The sequence below is a fragment of the Tamandua tetradactyla genome, chromosome 4 (genome assembly GCF_023851605.1).
Source record: "Tamandua tetradactyla isolate mTamTet1 chromosome 4, mTamTet1.pri, whole genome shotgun sequence".
NCBI classification, from domain to species: Eukaryota; Metazoa; Chordata; class Mammalia; order Pilosa; family Myrmecophagidae; genus Tamandua; species Tamandua tetradactyla.
In genome coordinates this window covers 191,394,216-191,414,873 of record NC_135330.1, presented here as the reverse complement: position 1 = coordinate 191,414,873, position 20,658 = coordinate 191,394,216, and the positions used below count along the sequence as shown (strand labels likewise).

The window sequence follows — 20,658 nt, the reverse complement described above, 5'->3', positions numbered from 1 at the left end:
TCGACTATATCAGCATTGGCAAAAATGGTCAATATTCAAACATACATGGAATTCATCTTGTTTGGGGTGATATATTGCCCTGATGTGATCGGTTCTTAGTAGGGTCCATTATGTATTCTTTTCACCACTTGGAAGAAAGGTGAGTTGTCTTCTAAATAAAGAAGGTCTCTTTCATCTGTCCAGGCTGAGTCAAAGAGTGGAGGGACTTGGAGGGTGAGGACAACATGGTTTGTGAGTGTGGAAGGCGCAGTAGACCAGGCCGCCCTGGGTGAGAAGCTCAGCTTGGAGGGAAGGGCTGACCTCTCAACTGTGCCAGAATTCCAAGGGGCAGGCTGGGAAGGCTTCCCTGTCATTCCAGGAGGAGGCCAGGGGACCACGTCTGAGACCACATTCAGGATGCTTCCCCTAAGAAGACAAGTTTTCTAGGCAAAGAGGTCTCCCAGCCTAAGACCGGTGAGTAGCTGGGAAGCCCCTTTTTCCGATCTTGCGCTGTCCCTTTAAGCACCGCAGCTGCCCACAACTGTTAGAGTAACTGAACTTGGTTACATTCTCAAACGTCCTGGCTCTGCTCAGACAAAGTCTGTGACTCCTCCTCTTATATTCCAGGTTCTTGCCCTCAAAAGACTGTGGGAGAGGTTTGAGAGGAGGTTGAGAGATGAAATCAATGTCCTGTACCTTAAAAGTTCAGAGAAATAGTAAATTGAGATGATAAACTCATGTAATTTACCCACTGCTTGTAAACATTCTGGTAGTTTGGACCTGGTACTGTTGGTGTCTATATAAGATATGATGTGTGCGTGTGTGTGTGTCTGTGCCAGTGTGTAAAATTCAACAAATATTTTTAGCATTCAGAATAAAAGCATTTTGTTATATTTGCTTTCAGGATTTTCCCTCTCTCCCCATACTTTTTCACTTTGTGTGTGTGTCTAAAAGAAAAAAATCATTGGTGATGAAGCAAAACAAAAACTTTGCTTAACCATCATTTCCAGGGTGGCCCCCCCCGCCCCCCTACTCATAGGCAGCTACCATTATGAATGGGTTGTCTGCCATTCTGGTCCACTTATATGTCTAAAACTACATCTACAGCTCCATTAGCAAGATATAATATTGTAGGTAAGTTATTAAAGGTTTACACAGATGATTTGCAGAGTATGTGTCTTATATCAATCCATTTCACACCTCTTTTAATGCTTTTGAGATCTATTTATTTATGTATCAGTTATTTATTGACAGTCACTTTTTTTTGCTGTTCACTTTAAAAAAAATTAATTAAGAAAATAAAATAAAACAACATACATAATCAGTAACTCACAATATCATCACTTAGTTGCATATTCATCATTTCTTAGAACATTTGCATTAATTCAGAAAACAAAATAAAAAGACAATAGAAAAAGAAATAAAATGAACACAGGAAAGAAAAAAAAAGATTATACCTACCATAGTCCTTACCCCTTGCTTTCATTGATCACTAGCATTTCAAACTAAATTTATTTTAGCATTTGTTCCCCCTATTATTTATTTTTATTCCATATGTTCTACTCCTTTGTTGACAGGGTAGATAAAAGGAGCATCAGACACAAGGTTTTCACAATCACACAGTCACATTGTGACAGCTGTATCATTATTCAATCATCCTCAAGAAACATGGCTACTGGAACACAGATCTACATTTTCAGGCAGTTCCCTCCAGCCTCTCCATTACATCTTGAATAACAAGATGATATCTACTTAATGCATAAGAATAACCTCCAGGATAACCTCTCGACTCTGTTTGGAATCTCTCAGCCATTGACACTTTGTCTCATTTCACTCTTCCCCCTTTTGGTTGAGAAGGTTTTCTCAATCCCTTGATGCTAAGTCTCAGCTCATTCCATGGTTTTTCTCAATCCCTTGATGTTGAGTCTCCGTTCATTCCAAGATCTCTGTCCCACGTTGCCAGGAGGGTCCACACCCCTGGGAGTCATGCCCCACGTAGAGAGGGGTAGGGTGGTGAGACTGCTCGTTGTTTTGGCTGGAGAGACAGGCCACATCTGAGCAACAAGAGGCTCTCTTGGGGGTGACTCTTAGGCCTAAATTTTAAGTAGACTTGACCTATCCTTTGTGGGGTTAAGTTTCACATGAACAAACCCCAAGACTGGGGGCTCTGCCTATAGCTTTGGTTGTCCACACTGCTTGTGAGAATATCAAGAATTCAACTTGGGGAAGTTGAATTTCTCCCCGTTCTCACCACTCCCTGAAGGGGGCTTTGCAGATACTTTTCCACTCACTGATCGAATCACTCTGGGATTCATCGGGGCATCACTCTGGACAAACCAGCAAAATGACAGTCACATTTTTTAATGTCTCTGTTACATTTCATCACACAATTAGGTGGGTTTTAGTTATTGTTCTAGTTTGTAAGCTGCCAGAATGCGATATACCAGAAATGGAATGACTTTTAAAAAGGGAAATTTAATAAGTTATCAGTTTACAGTTCTAAGTAAGTGAAAGTGTCCTAGTTGAAGCACCAACAAGAGGTTACCTTCAAGAAAGGCCGATGGGTCAGGAACACCTCTGTCAGCTGGGAAGTCATGTGGCTGGCATCTGCTGGTCCCTTGCTCCTAGGCTCTGTTGCTTTCAGTCTCTGTTCCTGTGTAAGTTCCCCCCTTTACTTCTCCAGGGCTGGTTTTCATCTCTTGGCTTCCCTTGGCTCTCTCTAGGTTCTGGCTTGGTTAATATCTCATGGCAATGTCTACTGGGCTCCAAGCATCTCCAAACACGTGTATCTATTCTCCATGTGTCCACATCTGTGTCAGCTTTGCTCTGAAGTTTCTATCAGCTCTGACATTTCTGCCACTTCTGTTGCTTCTGTCTCTCTCCAAAATGTTTCCTCTCTTGAAGGATTCCAATAAACTAATCAAGACCCACCTGGAATGGGTGGAATCACAACTGCATTTAACCAAAGACCACACCCACAATTGGGTGTGTCACGGCTCCATGGAGATAATGTAATCAAAACTTTCTGCCCTACAGTATTGAATCAGGATTGAAAGAAAAGGCTGTCTCTACAAGATTTAATCAGAATTAAAACATGGCTTTTCTGGGGTACCTAATACTTTCAAACCAGCACAGTTATCTATCCCTCTGCTGATGGGTATTTAAGTTTTCCCGTTTTTTTTTCTCACTATTATAAACAGTGCTACAATGCACATCTTTGTTCATATCTCCTTCATTACATATATTTATATTTAAACATTTTTTATTGTATAGTATAACATATATACAAAGCAAAGAAATAAAAAAGCAATAGTTTTCAAAGCACTCTTCAAAAAGTGGTTACATGATAGATTCCAGAATTTGTCATAGGCTGCCATACAATCCTCATATTTTTCCTTCTAGCTGCTCCAGAATATAGGAGGCTAGTGGGCTTAAATACTTTTTTATCATCACAATCGACTTTTTTTCCTTCTTTTTGGTGAACAATGACATATATACAAAAAAAGCTATAAATTTCAAAGCACAGCACCACAATTAGTTGTAGAACATATTTCAGACATTGACATGGGTTACAATTTCACAATTTTAGGTTTTTACTTCTAGCTGCTCTAAAATACAGGAGACTAAAAGAGATATCAATTTAATGATTCAGCATTCATATTAATTTGTTAAGTCCTATCTTCTATGTATAAATCCACCATCACCTTTGACCTTTCCATACCTCTCACTGTTTTGTTTAGAATAACAAAAATTCTAAATTTTTGCTATTGGAAGGGTCTGTCTCTAATATGGGGTAGGGAGATGGAACGATCTGATGTTCTGGAAAAGCTGAGCTAGGTTTCAGGACTTATCTGGACCAGAGACCCATCTGGAGGTTGTAGGTTTCTGGCAAGTTACTCTAGTCCTGGGACCCTTGTAGAATCTCATAAATTGTCCTAGGTGTTCTTTAGGATTGGCTGGGATGGTCCTGGTTGGGGGTTGGCAGGTTCTGATGGTAGCAATGTCTAACTGAAGCTTGCATAAGAGTGACCTCCAGAGTAGCCTCTCAACTCTATTTGAACTCTCTCTGCCACTGATACTTTATTAATTACACTTATTTTCCCCCTTTTGGTCAGGATTCCATGGTGCCAGGTCTGGATTCATCCCTGGGAGTCCTCTCCCACATCACCATGGAGACTTTCCCCCCTGGATGTCATGTCCCATGTAAGGGGGAGGGCAATGATTTCACTAGCAGAGTTGGGCTTAGAGAGACTGAGGCCACATCTGAGCAACAATAGAGGTCCTCCAGAACTAACTCTTAGGCATGCCTATAGGTAGTCTAAAGTTCTCCGCTACCTATATGAGCTTCACGAGAGTAAGCCTCATGATTGAGGGCATGGCCTATTGATTTGGATGTCCCTAAAGTTTGACACAGTATCAGGGGATTCCCTGATGGTAAGGTTTAATAATTCTTTTGTCTTTCTCTCCTCCCTCAGGGGACTTTGCCAATACTTTTTGATTATCTGTGTAATATGCTCTAGGATGTTTCCTATCATTACAATAATCTATACAGGATTAAAGGACCTCTTTCTCATTCTGTGCTCTCTGTGTTTCAGTTGTTCAAATGAGCTATACAGATAGGTTGAATTAGATTATGCACTACTGAAAATTTCAGTTCCAGATCAAATAAATCTTTCTTCCATTGGTCTCAAGGAGTATGTGTGGTTCTAAAATATAGACACTGTCTTCCTTACCCCTATGTTCTGAATTACTTTAACCCCAACCTGTTCGGCTTCATTCTTATCTCTAAATATCAGGTTATATATATAAAACAGCCTCTCAAAATCCAGCAATAATAATCACTACTCTGGACTTATTGTGTCTGCTCTAAAAGCTTACAATCTAGGCCCTTGTTTTCTTATAAGCATTTTCTAAAGGTGACCATCCCATTGTTGATTTTTTGTTTTTTACTTATTTTGTCTTACCAATATCCCACACGTTCATTCACATCGTTGCATGCCTCATGACAATGTTCCTTTTTGTAGCAGCACAGCCTTCGTTCATAAGTATACACCATCATTCTCCAATCTACTTCTCCGTCAGTGCATCCTTCAGCCACCTGCATTCATTGGGCACCACGCAGAGGGCCCCAAGTCCACAGTCCATCAACATTCTCAATTTTAGATAATTCCATCTTACATATATTTTTTAAAGCTATTACTAGAAGTAGAAATACTGAATTTTAGGACATGTGCAACCTAAACTTGTTCTCTAAAATGGTTGTATCAATCCACACTCCTACCTGTAGTACGTGGGTTTCTTCCCCGCATCATTGCCAGCACTTAGCACTGTGGTATTTTTTAACTTTAGTTAAAGATTGATAGAGCTTGAACATATTTTCATATCATAGGAGCCATGTGGTTCTTTTCTTCTCTGAATTAATCACCTATTTATATCCTTTGTTCATTAATTTTCCTCGTGCTTTTCTCAATTTTAAAAGTGATTCTTTAAATGGTTTGGGCACTTTAAATAGTTTGGACAGGAAATCTTTGTTAGTTATATACATTACAAATATATTCTAAAAGCAATGTGGTTTGTTTTGAAATCTTACTTACTGTTTTAATATGAAAATTTTCTTTGTTTTAATGAAGCCTGATTAATATTTTATTTTTTGTATTTTATGAAACTTTTCCAAGAAATCTTTCCCATCTCTTAATTTCATAAAGATTTAACTAATATATTGTATCAAAATTTTAAGGATTTGATTTTCACATTTAAGCCCTTAGCCTATCAGGAGTGTTTTTTGTGAGTATTGTTAGGGTACAGGTAAAATTTGTTTTTGTTGACCAGTTATTCCAGCATCATTTTCAGAATGGATTGTTCTTATCCTAATGCCTTGTGACACACTCATCATTTATCAGGCTGATGTAGTTAATGTGCTTTCTAGTCCTTGGTTTATTTTTCTATCCCTTACCTAATAGTACAGAGTTTAATTACAATGGTTTAATAGTGGCTATTTCATATCTTTTTAGGGCAATTCTCTACTAATTTCCCCCCCCTTTCCTCTTCTTTTAAAATTTGTCTTGGATTTTTGGTCCTTTAAGGTATTGTTTACTACTTTTTGTCCTATTTAAACAGTTTCCTAATCCAAGATCTTGAAGATATTCTCCTCGGGTATCTTTTGGAAGCTTTATTATATTATTCTCTTCATTTATACCTGCAATCCATTTGTAAATGATTTTGAGTACAGTATATAGAGATCAAGTTTCCTTTTTTTTTTTAATGTGGCTATCCAACTGACCTAAAACCATTTATTAAAAAGACCACCCTGGCTCCAATTCCATCCACGATGGAATAAACCCACCCATGTCTGTATTCACTATTGATTACCACCAAAACCTCTGAACAAAATATGAAAAGCAATTACTTAACACTTTGAAAAGTAAAAACTCAGCAGATTGTGGAGGGAATCAGCACATCGAGAAGTAATCACACCATGGAGTTGAATGGTGAAACGACAGCATGGGCTCCAGTAATTTGATATAAATGCCATTTTTCCCTAGCCATGGGAATCAGGAAAAAGGTGGCCCTGCACCCTGGAGAGCATAGAGGGGGGATATCATGGAGGAGCAAGCTGAAAATAGGGGTCCCCTAATCCTGGGTACGAATCCACACAAGTCTTGGGCTTATCCCTGAGCTGTGCAGGAAGAGGGCAGACTTAAAGCAGCATGGCAGAGAGTTTGACAACTGAACTGATGTTTGAAACAATTCCCAAGTGTCAGAGTAAGCTGTGAGTAGCATATGCATGAAACAGACCCAAGCATCATTTCAAAGACTTTGAAAACCAACCTGAGACTAGAATCACTACATTCGGAAGGGGAGACAGAATTTGTGGTCTGAACCAAACCAGGTCATTGGTTTGCTAAAATAAAATAAAACAAAACAAATCAACGTTCTCCGTAGGATTATAACAGACTTAGAGTCTGTGCAAACTAACATTAACATTGTTAGGATATGGTCCAAAATCATTTGACATAGAAAAGAACTATGAAAATGTAAACATTCCTCAAGGAAAAAGCAATCTGATAAAGGTTAATTAAGGATGGCCTAGATGTTGGAATTCTCAGAGAAAGACTTTAAATCATCTCCTTCAGGTGACTTGAATTGAAAGAAATAAGTTCTCAGCAGATAAATAGAAAGTATAAAAATGAACCAAATAGAAAGTCTGCAATAGTAAAATACAATTCTGAAATAAAAAATTTCACTGGATGAGCTCAGCAGTAAAACAGAGAGAAGGAGGAAAGTGTCTAAGAGAAAAGAGTAGATTTGAGGAGCAAACTTGAGGTAGATTAGTAAAAGCTATCCATTCTGAAGAACACAAAAGATGTAAGACTGAAGGAAATCCAACAGAGCTTCATGGATTGATGGGAAAATGTTAAAAGTTCTAATTTTCATGTCATTGGAGTAACCGGAGAAGTAGGGAAAAACTGGTGCCAAAAATATGGAAGAAATAATGGCTGAAAAATCTCCAAATTTGGCAAGAAACACATATTTACATATTCAAGAAGCTCACTGATGGCCAAACACAATAAACTCAAAGAAAATGATTCCTAGACATATCACAGTCAAATTGTTAAAAACCGAAGATAAAAATGTCTTAAAAAATCCTGGTGAAAAATAACACATTTTATATAGGGCAAAAATAATTTGAATGACCATGTATTTCTCATCAGAGACCATGGAATCCAGAAGACAGTGGAAACCACTTTGAAGTGTTGAAGGAAAACCAGCTCAGTAGACCCAGAGTTCTATATGTGATGAAAACATTCTATAGGAATGAAAGCAAAACAAAGAAATTCTCATATAAAGAACATTGAGAGATTTTGTCACCAGCAAAACTGCTCTAAAATGCTAGAGAAAGTTTATAGGCTGAATGGAAACAATACCAGAAGGAAATTTGAATCTTAGGAATGAAGTAAAAGCAACAGAAATGGTAGAGAATTGGTTAAAGATGAAAGAGTATCTTCTTTTCCTCTTAGAAAAGATTATCATGGCCTTGTCTGGTGGGGTTTTCAATATAAGTGTATATAAAATATATGATAGCTGTAACATAAAGTTCAGTAATAGCTGATTGTATGGTAGGTGTAAGGTTAACAGTGAAACTGTTTTGCCTATTGGTTATATCGTTCTGCGTTCTCATCAGCAGTATATGAGAATTTCACTTCCTCCATATCCTTGACAATGCGTGGTATAGTCAATCCTTTTAATTGTAGTCATTTTAGTGAGACATGTAGTGGGATCTCATTTTCATTTTTCACTTCACTAATGACTAACAATAATTAGCATCTTTTATTATTATTTTTAGTAATTAGCATCTTATAATGTGCTTTTTTTCCTATTCATATCTTTTTGATAAAATTTCTGTTAAAGAATTTTGTAAAAATTGGAGTTGTCTCTTATAACATGGAGAGAGTTCTTTGCATATTCTGGATCCAAGCTAGCTGTCAGATGTATATTTCCAAATATTTTCTCCTAGTCAGTTGCTTGTCTTTTCATGTTGTATCTTTTGCTAAGCAGAATTTTAAATTTCTGATCATCAGTGTCTTGTTTTCTATTACTGTGGTAAAAATTACTATAAACCTAAATGGTTTAAATCACACAAATATATTATCTTACAGTTCTGGAAGTCAGGGATGGGTATCAGGCTAAAATCAAGGTGTATTTCCATTTTTTGAATTTCTTGTTTCATAATGCCTATATTGAATTCCTTTCCTTGAAAGGAAATGCATTTTTCCATTATTTTCATCCACTTTACAACATCACTCTTCTGATATGCAAAAACAAAAAATCTCTTGTTCCTCATATTTCCTCATGTTTTGGGCAAAGGACTGTGTAAGTCTCACGGTGGCTCAGTTTTTATTATAACTCTCTTTAAATTGTGCCTTTTTTCCCTGTTTTCTATTTATTTCTTTTTCTGAATAGATGCAAATGTTCCAAGAAATGATCATGATGATGAATCTGCAACTGTGTAAATTGGGCCATGTTAATGAACCAGTTATTTGCTAAGAGATGTGTCGGGGTGGTGGGAGGTATTTAGTGGGTAATCTGGAGAGTAGCCCGGCTTAGTCCTTTCAGGTGGAAACACTTGGTCATCAACAGCCTGTCCTGCCTCAGCTGGCAGGAGGTCAGCTCACCTCATGGGGGGACCTGCAGAGCAGACCTTCCACTGTGGTGGTTTGGACTCTTCAGTAGCTGCTTAGCAAACTGTCAGCCACCTTAGGTTCTCCACCGCCCAGGTGGATGAGTGGTTAGTGAAATTCACGCGGAGAAACAGCTGAACTAAACATAAGATAATAGTGGGACGATCCCTTTACACGAGGATTTTCACACTAATCCTGAACACAAGACCTTTGGCAACAACAATTTCCAATTACTGCAGGTCTGAGGTGACTCGGGCACATGGGCTCCAGTGCAAAGAAGCTCACTCTGTGTTGAGGGCACGTCTCCTTTTCCCATCTGACCTCTGCTTCTCATTCCAAACCATAAAACCTGCCCTGGCTCAGTCATCAAAAATCCCATTTGTTTTCAGTTAGGGAGGTTCCTTTCTGGCCAGGCAGCTGCTGCTCTGCAGCCAAGACTATCTCAGGTGGGTTCCCATTCCGCCTTCCCACTTCATCTTTCCCCTACTCGCCCCCTGGCTTCCCCTTTTTTCTGTTTCTGAGCCCTTCACCCAGATGGGCCCCACTTCACCACAAGGGCCTTTCTGGGGTGCCCAGCCTGAGCCTGTGGGGCCTGGGAAGGGGGTGCTGGTGGATGCGGTAGAAGATGAGGCATGGGTGAGCAAGAGAGGGGCTGGGAGTTGGGGCCCCGGCTCCGGCTAATGTCTGTGGAGTTGCGCTTGTGGCCTCCCTGGAGTCTGACTTCCTTTGTTTTTTGGTTTAATGTCCCTGTCCTTTCTTGCCACAGGACCTGTATGTTGCTTTGTGGGCTCTAAGAAGGTCAATGAAATGCTGAACTGGAGACAAAATCTGCAAGGCTCAAACGAGCCAAAGCTCCGCATCATTTACTTCAACGAGCCCCTTAAGAACAATTTCTGTGGAAACTCGATCAGGTGAGAAGTGCAGAAGTGCTCCTTTGTCCTCCATGTGACCTTCTGCCTGGAAAAACTCTTGCAGGGATCATTCATGTGGGTCTATGCTTCAGGCTCTAATAGTGCCCCCAATCTCGTGGGACTTTAAATCTTCATTTTCACAACTGCCTTAGTTTCCCAGGGCTGCTATTACAAAATACCACAAATGGGTGGGCTTAAACCACAGGAATTTTCTGTCTTACAGTTTTGAAGGTTAGAAGTCCAAAATGGCCACCTGTTCTTGCTTCTTTGTGTGCCTTATGGTTTTTCTGGTGAATTCTGGACCTTTGAAGTTTTGTTGCAACTCTCGAACTTCTCCCCTTTCCCCAGGGTTTTTGTATAGATGGAGGCTGTACTGAGGTGCTCCTTCAGTTCTTCGCCCATTTTATACCAGTCAGATGGATCAGTCCACGGCAAATATAGTTAGGGTCTTCTCAGAGGTCCCTGAGCAAGCTTCTTGCCCTGGGCATGTGCAGAGCTTTCAAGAATTTCCCAGTGTGCATGAATGTTTCCCCTGTAGAAAAAGAGTGTCTCTCCGCAGCTTCTCCTCCTGGGAGCCGGGACCGCCACTCCCAGGAGAAACATAGTGCTGTGCTCGACATTTCGACCTCAGTCTTGTGCCCCAGGTAGCCATGGCCAACTTGGCTGGGATCCATCACTCTGCTTCACCTTTTTGCACAGCTTCTCTGTCCCAGGTAAACTCTGAGTCCGTTAACCCAAACATGAGCCTTGAATCAGTCTCCCAAGGGGCCAGGTGAGTTTCATATGCAAACACATCCAATTTACTTTCCATGTATAGCGAAGCCAGCATCCCGGCCACCAAACCCCCGTGGTCCCACAGACCGCTGCGCTGAGAGGGGGGAGAGGCGAGGGCAAATAAAACCATCCTGCCAGTCTCTTACTGCTCCTAGGTTTTCATTTTCCTGTCTGTGGGTTCACTGAGTTGCTGTCTATTCTGGATGATGGCACAGAATTCTGGTTGGTTCTGACAGGTCCGACAGTTTCAGTGTTCCTCAGGGAAGCCATTCATCAATGTAGTCATACTCTGCCGCCTTACCGGGTAACCCCAATACTGTGGGAATTGATGCAGAATGGGCACTGTATCTTCACTGTGACTTGTCCTCTCAGTCATCACAAAGTAGACTCTTTTCCTGCTTAATATTTTTTAGTTTGAATTCAATTTTGACCGATAATAATATTGCAAATCCTTCCTACTCGCTTTTCCTTCTTTCTTTCTTTTTTCCTCCCTTCTTTCCCCCCTTCCTTTCTTCCTCCCCCACTCCCCCCCTTTCTTCCTCTGTCTTTTAGTTTGCCTCTTCTAAAAGGGTAAGCTTTTATTGGGAAGAATTCTCAATTTGTAAGAATGTTTCTTGCACATTTCATATATTTTTTGTGTTTGTATTTCTACCCATTCTGATGAATTCTTGGCATTTATGTAACACATATGTGACCATAGGTCTATTGTATTGTTTTCTCTTTTTTATGTTGTCACACTGTTGTCTTTGGTTTGTATAGTACAATGAGCAGAGTGATCTAACAGTGACGCAGGAAGCCACCTGGTTGCCTGGATGATGACCCAGCCAGGGTCTGTGGACCCTTAACATCTCTTCCCATCACCAAGTAGAGGCACTGTACCTGAACCCTGGTTTCCAAGGTGGCTTGAGCTAGTTTTCCCTCACAAACCGATGACACCTAAGACCAGACTCCTTGGGCCAGGGGCTTTGCCTACTGACAAAGTCATTCTCACTCTTTTCCTACTAGAATGGAGAGCAATAGTGGGGCGGGATCCCTGCAAGACCACTGCCTGTGCACTGGCATTGCCTGGCCCCAACGGGCCCTCGGAGCAATGATGACAGGATCAGGGACCCAAGTCTTTGCTTCATGACCCTCACGATTTCCCCAGTAGGTCCTGCTTCTTCGCTTATGCCATGTGGTGTTGTGGAATTCATTCTGAATCTAGTTCATCCTCCCACCGTCTCCTCTGATAACTCAGAAAATATGCAGTTTTGATTTTAGTCCTTATTTTTAAATTTACCACAGTCATTAAGAGCTTTGACATAAACATTATAGGTCAATAGCAAATGTGGAATGTCTTGTTCACCATCTTCTAACATGTATCTATATCTATGTCTAACTCCATGCTTATCGATTATTGTTTATCTTGCTCCACCTCAGAATATAAACTCCATAAAAGCAGGGATCCTTGTGTGTTCCCTTGTATATCATAAGCCCTTACGATAGTGCCTAGTACACAGTAGCTACTCAATCAACATTTGTTGTGTTAATAGTGAATAAATGATCTCAATCATTAATGGAATGAAAGGTGTTGCTTTCCTCCACTATTCTCATCCATTTGTTGTATCCAGACACAACGTGCCATGCTTTGGTGTTTGAACCCTGATTCTCCATGTTTACTGTTTTCATAGCACATAGTTCCTGAAATGGAGAAAATTATTCTTTTAAGATTGTTTTCAGATGACAGTGAATACTTTCAAAAGAGATAAAACATCCTTAGAAAAGGGCTTTTTATAATAATGTTTTAGTTTTAATCCACTTTTGAGTTGTAACTTTTTTTTTCCATTAGTGCTTTTAGAGTTCAGAATGTTAGCTGATAATCGTATTTTTCTCTTCACTGATAGCACAACCAAGTACAGCCTCTGGTCTTTTCTCCCTCGATTCTTGTATCTGCAGTTTAGCAAAGCTGCCAATGCTTTCTTCCTATTCATTGCTATATTGCAGGTAATATTTTAAAATATGTTATTCAAAATTTCAATATGTTAAGATTCTTAAAAAGTTTTCTTAAAAGTTATGAAAGCTTGCTTAGCTGAAATAAGAACGTGATATAATTCAAACACTATAATTCTCTTCAATATTGAAATTATTCAGTGAGACACTAAAACTCCATTTTTGGCTAATAACATGTAGATGCCCAACAGATGCTTTGGTCCACAGTTCATCCTGGTTGAAATGTATAATGAGACATTACTGTTGTAACTTTGATCATTTATGTCACCTCCATAATAGGATACTTTTTATTAAACATTTAAAGGAATATTTTAAAGAAAACTGAAATGTTAGTTTAAAATGGCATCTTTTCAAAACTGTTAAATTCAAGGTCTTCCAAAATCTGGTTTATTCCTGTTTATTAAGCCTTATTTCCAGCATGAACTCGACATTCCAACTAGGCAAGCTTCCTCATAATTCCCTAATTTTCTTTCTCTCACCAGTTCTTGGCTTATGCTATTATCTTACCTAAACGTGGAATGCACTAATTTGGCTAAATCCTGTCATTTCTCTTATAGACAGTTCAAAACCATCCTCTTTCAAGCTTTTCCAAATTTTATAGCCATGCTGACTTCTCCCTTCTCCGAATTTCTGTAGTGATGATCTGTGCTTGTCATCATCCTTGTTATTTCTCCCATCAAACTATAAATTCTCAAGAACAGAAACAGTATCTAGGAAAACTGCTTATAAGCACAGTTTTGGAAGCTTTTTGGATAAGCATTCAATAAATGAGTTCAGTTGACCTCAAATGGAAGAAATTTGATTCAGTCCACATTTTTGAAGCCTCATCATGTGCATCCAACTCTGTGCACAGATTAAGAGTTCAAGAATGAATACTTAGACTTGATTCCTGCCCTTGGAGAGTGGAATCTAACATGCAAGTTTCAGAGATATTTATAAAGTGCTGGAGGATCACAGATGGCTTCTGGCTTGGAGGTGAATGCTTCAGGAAAAGCTTCTGAAAACTGGTGACATTTGAGCCAAATCTTAGAGACGGAGCAGCTTGCCAGGCAAACCAGGGCCCCAGAATAGAAGGCATCGAGGCACAGGGGACAGTGTGAGTCAAGGCACAGCAGAGTGAGAGTCCCGGGTGAGGGTACTGGTTGCCTCTGGGGAGGAGAACCAGGTCCCTGGGGGACAGGGGAGAGGTCCAATTTTCACTGGAAACACTTTTATATGTCTTGAATTGTAAAACATATAAATGTATTACCCTTCAAAAATAAATAAAACACAAATTTAAAGTATGAAAATTTTTTTTATTACCTGATATATTTCAGAAACAGCAAAAAATTTATTCTTAGAGCAGATGGTAAGGTAGAAAAGAAGCTAAAGGAATACACTGAGGTCAAGTTATAAAGAGTGTCCTGTGCCACACTGAGAAGTTTGGACTTTATCCTATAGGAAGTGGGAAGTCAGGGACAGGTATAAGCTGCATGGTGAAATAATGACCAGCTCTGGTTAATCTTTTTTTTTTTTTCCATGTAGCACAATGTTTTTTTGAAAATAATTATTATTTTCAATTAGAGAAGTTGTAGTTTTACAAGAATGGCCGGTAAAAAGTAAAGCATTCCCATAATACCCCCTACATGTCGATATGTTGCATTAGTGTGGTACCTTTGTTACAACTGATGAAATGATATTAAAATAATAATAACTATAGTCCGTAGTTTACATTAGGTGTAGTTGTTTCCCATATACCACCCTTGTATATTAGCACCTTGTATTAGTGTCATAAATTTGTTATAGTTCATGAGAGAACGTTCTTATTCTTGTAGTTAACACCAGTCCATTGTCCACAACAGGATTCACTGTGCTATACGGTTCCGTGTTTGTTTTCTAATTTTCATTCTAGTAATATACACGCCCCCAAACTTCCCCTTTCAACCGCATTCGCGTACATAATTCAGCACTTTACACTCACAATAATGTGCTACCCACATCATCATCATCTCCAAACTTTTAGACTCTATCTAAAGAGAAATTCCATGCAAATTAAGCATCTCCCCTTTCTTTACCCCCAATCTATCCCTGATAATCTGTATTCAAGATTCTGACTCTATGAGTTTCCTTAATGTAATTAGTTCATATTAGTGAGATCACACAAATGTGTGTAATGTCCTCACGGTTCACCATGTTGTTTGCATCAGGACTTCATCCCTTTTTACAGCTTAAAAATATTCCATTGTACGTATCTACTCATCTGTTGATGGGCACTTGGATTATTTCCACCTTTTGACAATTGTGTGTGAATTGTGTGTGACTCCGCCATATCATGGGTATCAATTAATCAAACTAAGCCACAATTTGTTCATCCATTCACCTGTCAATGGACCTTTGGGTGGTTCCCAGTCCTTGGTCAGTAAAGCTGCTATGAGCTTCTGTCAGCAAATTTTGGTCTGGCTCATATTTTCATTTCTCTTGGTTGTGTTTCCAGGAGTGGAATTCCTGGGTCACATGGTAGGTGTAGGTTTAACTTTATAAGGATTTGCAAACCATTCTCCAAAGTGCTTGTGCCATTTTCTGTTGCCTCCAGTAGCATGTGAGAGTTCCAGTTGCTCTACACACATGCCAACACTTGCTTTGGTCAAACTTTTTAGTCTCAGCCATTCTAATAGGTGCATAGTGGTATTTCTTCACGGTTTTAATTTGTATTTCCCTGATGACTAACGATGTTGAGCATCTTTTTTTGTGCCATCCATACACCTCCTCTGGTGAAGTATGTGTTTGAATCTTTTGCCCATTAAAAAAATCATATCTTCCTATTGAGTTGTGTTTCATGTTTATGTATATTTTGCAAATAAGATATATATATATATATATATATATAGTGAATGTTTTCTCCCAATGTGTGGTTTGCCTTTTCATTTCCTTAACAATCCTTTGAAGATCCATAGTCCTTAATTTTGATGAAGTCCAACTTACCAATTTTTCTTTTATGGTTCATGTGACTTCTGTCCTAAGAAATCTTTGTGGACCTCAAAGTTATGCATATTTTTCTCCTGTGTTTTCTTCTAGAACTTTTGCAGTTTTAGCTTTCACACTTAGGTCTATGGTCCATTTTAAGTTAATTTTTGTGTGTGGTGAGGGTAAAGGCTGGGGTTCGTTTTAAACTTGTTTATTCAGTGTTCTAACACGATTTTTCTAAAAAGACTACCTTTCCCTATTGAGTTACCTGCATTTCCCATCAAAAATTATAGGGCATCTATTAAATGAGTCTTTCTCTGGACTGTCTCTTCTGTTCTAATTATTTTATACCATACCTCATGCCATTAGCAAACTGTCTCAATTTCTCTAGCTTTGTAGTAAGTCTTTTTTTTTTTTAAAGCAGTTTTGTTGAGATAAATTCATGTACCATAACAATCCATCTAAAGTGTCAATCACTGTCTTCTAGTATATTCACAGAGTTGTGCATTCATCACCACCTTAATTCTGGAATGTTTTCACCCTGAAGAGCATTCACTATTTTATACTGTCCCATGTTTCATCCTCTGGCTTTGCTTCTAGCGCATATATGACCCTAAATTTTCCCTTTCAACCACAATCACACCCATTTATCATCACTGTTAGTTACTCTGACTAAAATGTGTTGCCATCACCTCCATCCATTTCCAAATATTTACAGTCAAACGTATTACATATTCTGCCCAAATTAAGCATTAGATCTCCATTTTTTGGCTTCATTTTTGGCTTCTGGTGACCCATGCTCTAGATATTAACACAATGAGTTTGCTAGTTATATTTAGTCCAATTAGTGAGATGCTACAATATTTGTCCTTTTGAGTCTGACTTATTTTATTCAACATAATGTCCTCAAGTTTCAATGTCCATGTTGTTGCATACATTAGGACTTCATTCCTTCTTGCCACTGAATAATATTCCATCGTATGTATATACATTTTATTTATCCATTCATTGGTTGATGAACATTTGGGTTGCTTCTGTCTTTTAGCAATTTTTGAATAATGCTGCTATGAACATCAATGTGCAGATGTCTGTTCGTATCCCTGCTTTCAGTGCTTCTGAGAATATACCTAGTAGTGGGGTTGTTGGATCATAGGGAAATTCTACACTTAGATTCCTGAGGAACTGCCCTGTCTTTCACAGGGGCTGCACCATTTTACATTCCCACCAACAGTAAATAAGTTCGTATTTCTCCACATCTTCTCCATGTTTTCTTCTAGGAGTTTTATGGTTCTGGCTTTTAAATCTAGGTCTTTGATCTATTTTGAGTTAATCTTTTTTAAATTGTGTGGGGGATTTTTGGTATGTTATATGGCAGGGGTCACATTTCATTATTTTTCCATGTGTGTATCTCATTGTTACAGCACCATTTGTTGAATTTTTGGTTTTTGTTTGTTTGTTTGCTTGTTTGTTTTGTTTCTGGGAAGTGCATGGGCTGGGAATCGAACTTGGATCTCCCATGTGGCAGGCAAGAATTCTACCACTGAACTACCCTTGCACCCCCTTTGAGTTAATTTTTGTATAAGATGTGAGTTAGGGGTCCTCTTTCATTCTTTTGGATGTGGATATCTAGTTCTCCCAGTACCATTTGTTGAAGAGACTGTTCTATCCCCATGAGTGGACTTGGCAGCCTTGTCAAAAATCAATTGACCATTGATGTGAGGGTGTTTTTCTAAACTCCCCATTCGATTCCATTGATCAATATGTGTATCTTTATGCTAATACCATGCTGTTTATATCACTGTAGCATTGCAGTATGTTTTAAAGTAAGGAAGCGAGAGTCTTCCAATTTCTTTTTTTTTTTTCAAAATGTTTTTGACTATTTTGTGTCCCTTACCCTTACAAATAAATTTGGTAATTGGCTTTTCCAATTCTACAAAGTAGGCTTTGGGAATTTTGATTTGGATCATGTTGAATCTATAAATCAATTTGGGTAGAATTAATATCTTAATATTTAGTCTTCAAATCCATGAACACAAAATGTCTCTCCTCTTATTTCTGATTTTATTTGCATCTTCTCTTTTTCTTTCTTTGTCAATTGATCTAAGGGTTTGCCAATCTTCTAAAGAACTAACTTTTGGTTTTGTTGATTCTATTTATTTATTCTCAATTTCATATATTTCTGTTCTAATTTTTATTATTTCTTTCTTAATGCCAAAGCAAGCATAAACTGTTCTTTTTCTAGTTCTTCCAGGTGTGCTGTTAGGTCTTTGATTTTAGCACTTTTCGTTTTTAGAATTAAAATGTGTATGTTTTGTTATAAGTAAATTATAGGTCAGTGGAGTTGGTTTTTTTAAATTTTCTTAAAAATTTATTAATACAGCAATGTACAAGCACATACATTCTTAACATACAAATATTCCATACATGGTGCAAACTAATGGCTCACAATATTTTTAAATTTTTAAATCATTTTTATTATAAAAGATAACATATATACAAAGCAGAGAAAGGAAAAAGCAATAATTTTCAAAGTACACTTCAACAAGTAGCTACAGAACAGATCCCAGAGTTTGCCATGGGCTACTATTCCAGCATCTCTGAGTTTTCCCTTCTAGCTGCTCCTAAACACTGGAGATTAGATGGAATATTAAATTAGTGATTCAGCAGTCATACTTGTTTTCCTTCTCTGTGTTATGCCTACTCCTTCTTCCCTGATCCCTCTCCTGATTCATAGGAATCCCTGGGCAATGCCAGTTCTAACTTTTTCATGTTGAGAAGGGGTGTTGACATAAAGGATAGGGGAATGTAATTAATTGGTAATCTTGGAGAGGCTGGTCCATCTGGATTTCAGGATTTATCTGGCTTAGGAACTGTGATAGTTAGATTCAGCTGTGAACTTGGCTGGGTGAAGGTACCTAATTCTGTTGCTGTGTATATCAGCCAATGGTACATGAACCTCATCTGTTGCTCATTACATCTGCAGTCGGCTAAGAGGCTTGCATGCTGTAATGAATGATGTTTGATTTAATTGACTGGTGCTTAAATGAGAGAGCTCAATGTAGAACAGCCCAAGCAGGTCAGCATACCTCATCTAAGCATTTGGAGCTCAGCCCAGGCCTTTGGAGATGCAGAAAGAAATCACCCCGGGGAAAGTTGTTGGAACCCAGAGGCCTGGAGAGAAGGCCAGCAGAGATTATAACCCTAACCCTAACCCTGTGCCTTCCCACTTATGAAAGAACCTCAGTTGAAAGTTAGCTGTTTTCCTCTGAAGAGCTAACAAAATAAATCCCTTTTTATTGAAAGCCAATCTGTCTCTGGTGTGTTGCATTCCGGCAGCTAGCAAACATGAACAGATTTGGTACCAAGTGGGGTGCTGCTGCAGTTTGCAAATACCAGATATGTTGGAACGGTTTTTTGGATGACTAAGGGGAAGATTTTGGAGGAACTGTGAAGAGAATGATAGAGAAGTCCTGGAGTGCTTGAAGAGACTGTTGGTGTAAACGGAACCACTGCCAATGTGGACAAAGGGGGACACAAAAGGACAAACTGGAGTTTGCAGAGTGAGAACCATGGAAGCTTGGGTCTGAAGCTCAGAAACCTTTGCCAGGAGAGTGGACCCACCCATATACACGGAGAGGGTGAATTTACCCTGAAGGGCGAGGATGAGTCTCCCACCTTGTTGCAGTGGAAGAGTTGTATAGCCTCAGGTCTTGGAGAAGGTACAGCATGCTCCTTGGGAGACGGGGGAGAACTTGGCTGCCATCACATGGAGGGGTTGAGCGTGTGCCCTGGAAATGGCAGAGAGCCCAGGTGTGGCCCCAATGCCTGGAGTGAGTGGAGCCAAGAAAAAGGTGGTCTCCTCAATATCCTCCAAGGTTGCTTTGGATAGAGGTGGGCCACTGCATAGGGCCTTGGAAAGGGTGGGACTGCCACTTTCTAAAGCTGAAAGATAAATGACTCTCAGGCTTTGAAATCCAAAGGTGTTTACCCTGCAGGTTTTCCTTCCAGTTTCTCCCTGTGGATCCTGTGACTGTCCCTCTTTTGCATATTGGCACCAGATAAATTGTTTTGAGATCCATAGGTCCACAGCTAGAAGAAAATTTTTTGCACCTTAATATTGTTTAAGGTAATGTGTGTAGTTGCCAAGTTGGCAAGGGGTGGACATGTGGTAGTAAGATTCAGTTTGTCAACTTGGCCAGGTGAGGGTACCTAGTTCTGCTGCTGTGGACATGAGTCAATGGTATGTGAACCTCATCTGTTGCTGATTACATCTGCAGTCGGCTAGGAGGCGTGTCTGCTACAATGAATGCTGTTTGACTTAATTGGCTGGTGCTTAAATGAGAGAGCGCAATGTAGCACAGCCCAAGCAGGTCAGCATACCTCATCTAAGCTTTCACAGCTCAGCCCAGGCCTTTGGAGATGCAGAAAGAAATCACCCCAGGGAAAGTTGTTGGAACCTAGAGGCCTGGAGAGAAGGCCAGCAGAGATCACACTGTGCCTTCCCACATAAGAAAAAGCCTCAATTGAAAGTTAGCTGCCTTTCCTCTGAAGAACTAATGAAATAAATCCCCTTTTATTGAAAGCCAATCCATCTCTGGTGTGTTGCATCCCAGCAGCTAGCAAACTAGAACAAGAACCCTCTGAGAATTATAGGTTCCAGGAAAGCAAACTTAGTGCATGAAACCTTTCAAGAGTCTCAGTTCAAGCCATAAGTATTCTCAAGAGTCAACAGGAGTGATGCTCATTGGGGTTTAGCAAACCATGGAAATCTGCACTATCTCTTTGAAGCTTGCATAAGAGTTGCCTCCAGAGTAGCCTCTTGACTCTATTTGATATCTCTTAGCCATGGATGCCTTATTTTATTACACATCTTTAATGCCTCT

General features: G+C 39.3%; 1 protein-coding gene across 10 annotated transcripts in view; it reads left to right on the top strand.

Moving 5' to 3' along the window:
- Nucleotides 1–325: 325 nt before the first annotated feature.
- LOC143681660 (phospholipid-transporting ATPase IB-like) overlaps nt 326–20,658 on the top strand; it is a 232,010-nt gene continuing 211,677 nt past the window's right edge. For 4 of the 10 annotated variants that reach the window (XM_077158874.1, XM_077158873.1, XM_077158875.1 and 1 more), the window contains exons 1-3: nt 326–453; nt 9,925–10,069; nt 12,727–12,826. In XM_077158874.1, the coding sequence (XP_077014989.1) occupies nt 9,966–10,069; nt 12,727–12,826 (204 nt within the window). In that variant the 5' untranslated portion in view covers nt 326–453; nt 9,925–9,965. Of the gene's footprint in view, nt 454–9,924; nt 10,070–12,726; nt 12,827–20,658 lie in introns of those variants that run through there. The other 6 variants (XM_077158881.1, XM_077158880.1, XM_077158877.1 and 3 more) reach the window with 3 other exon arrangements.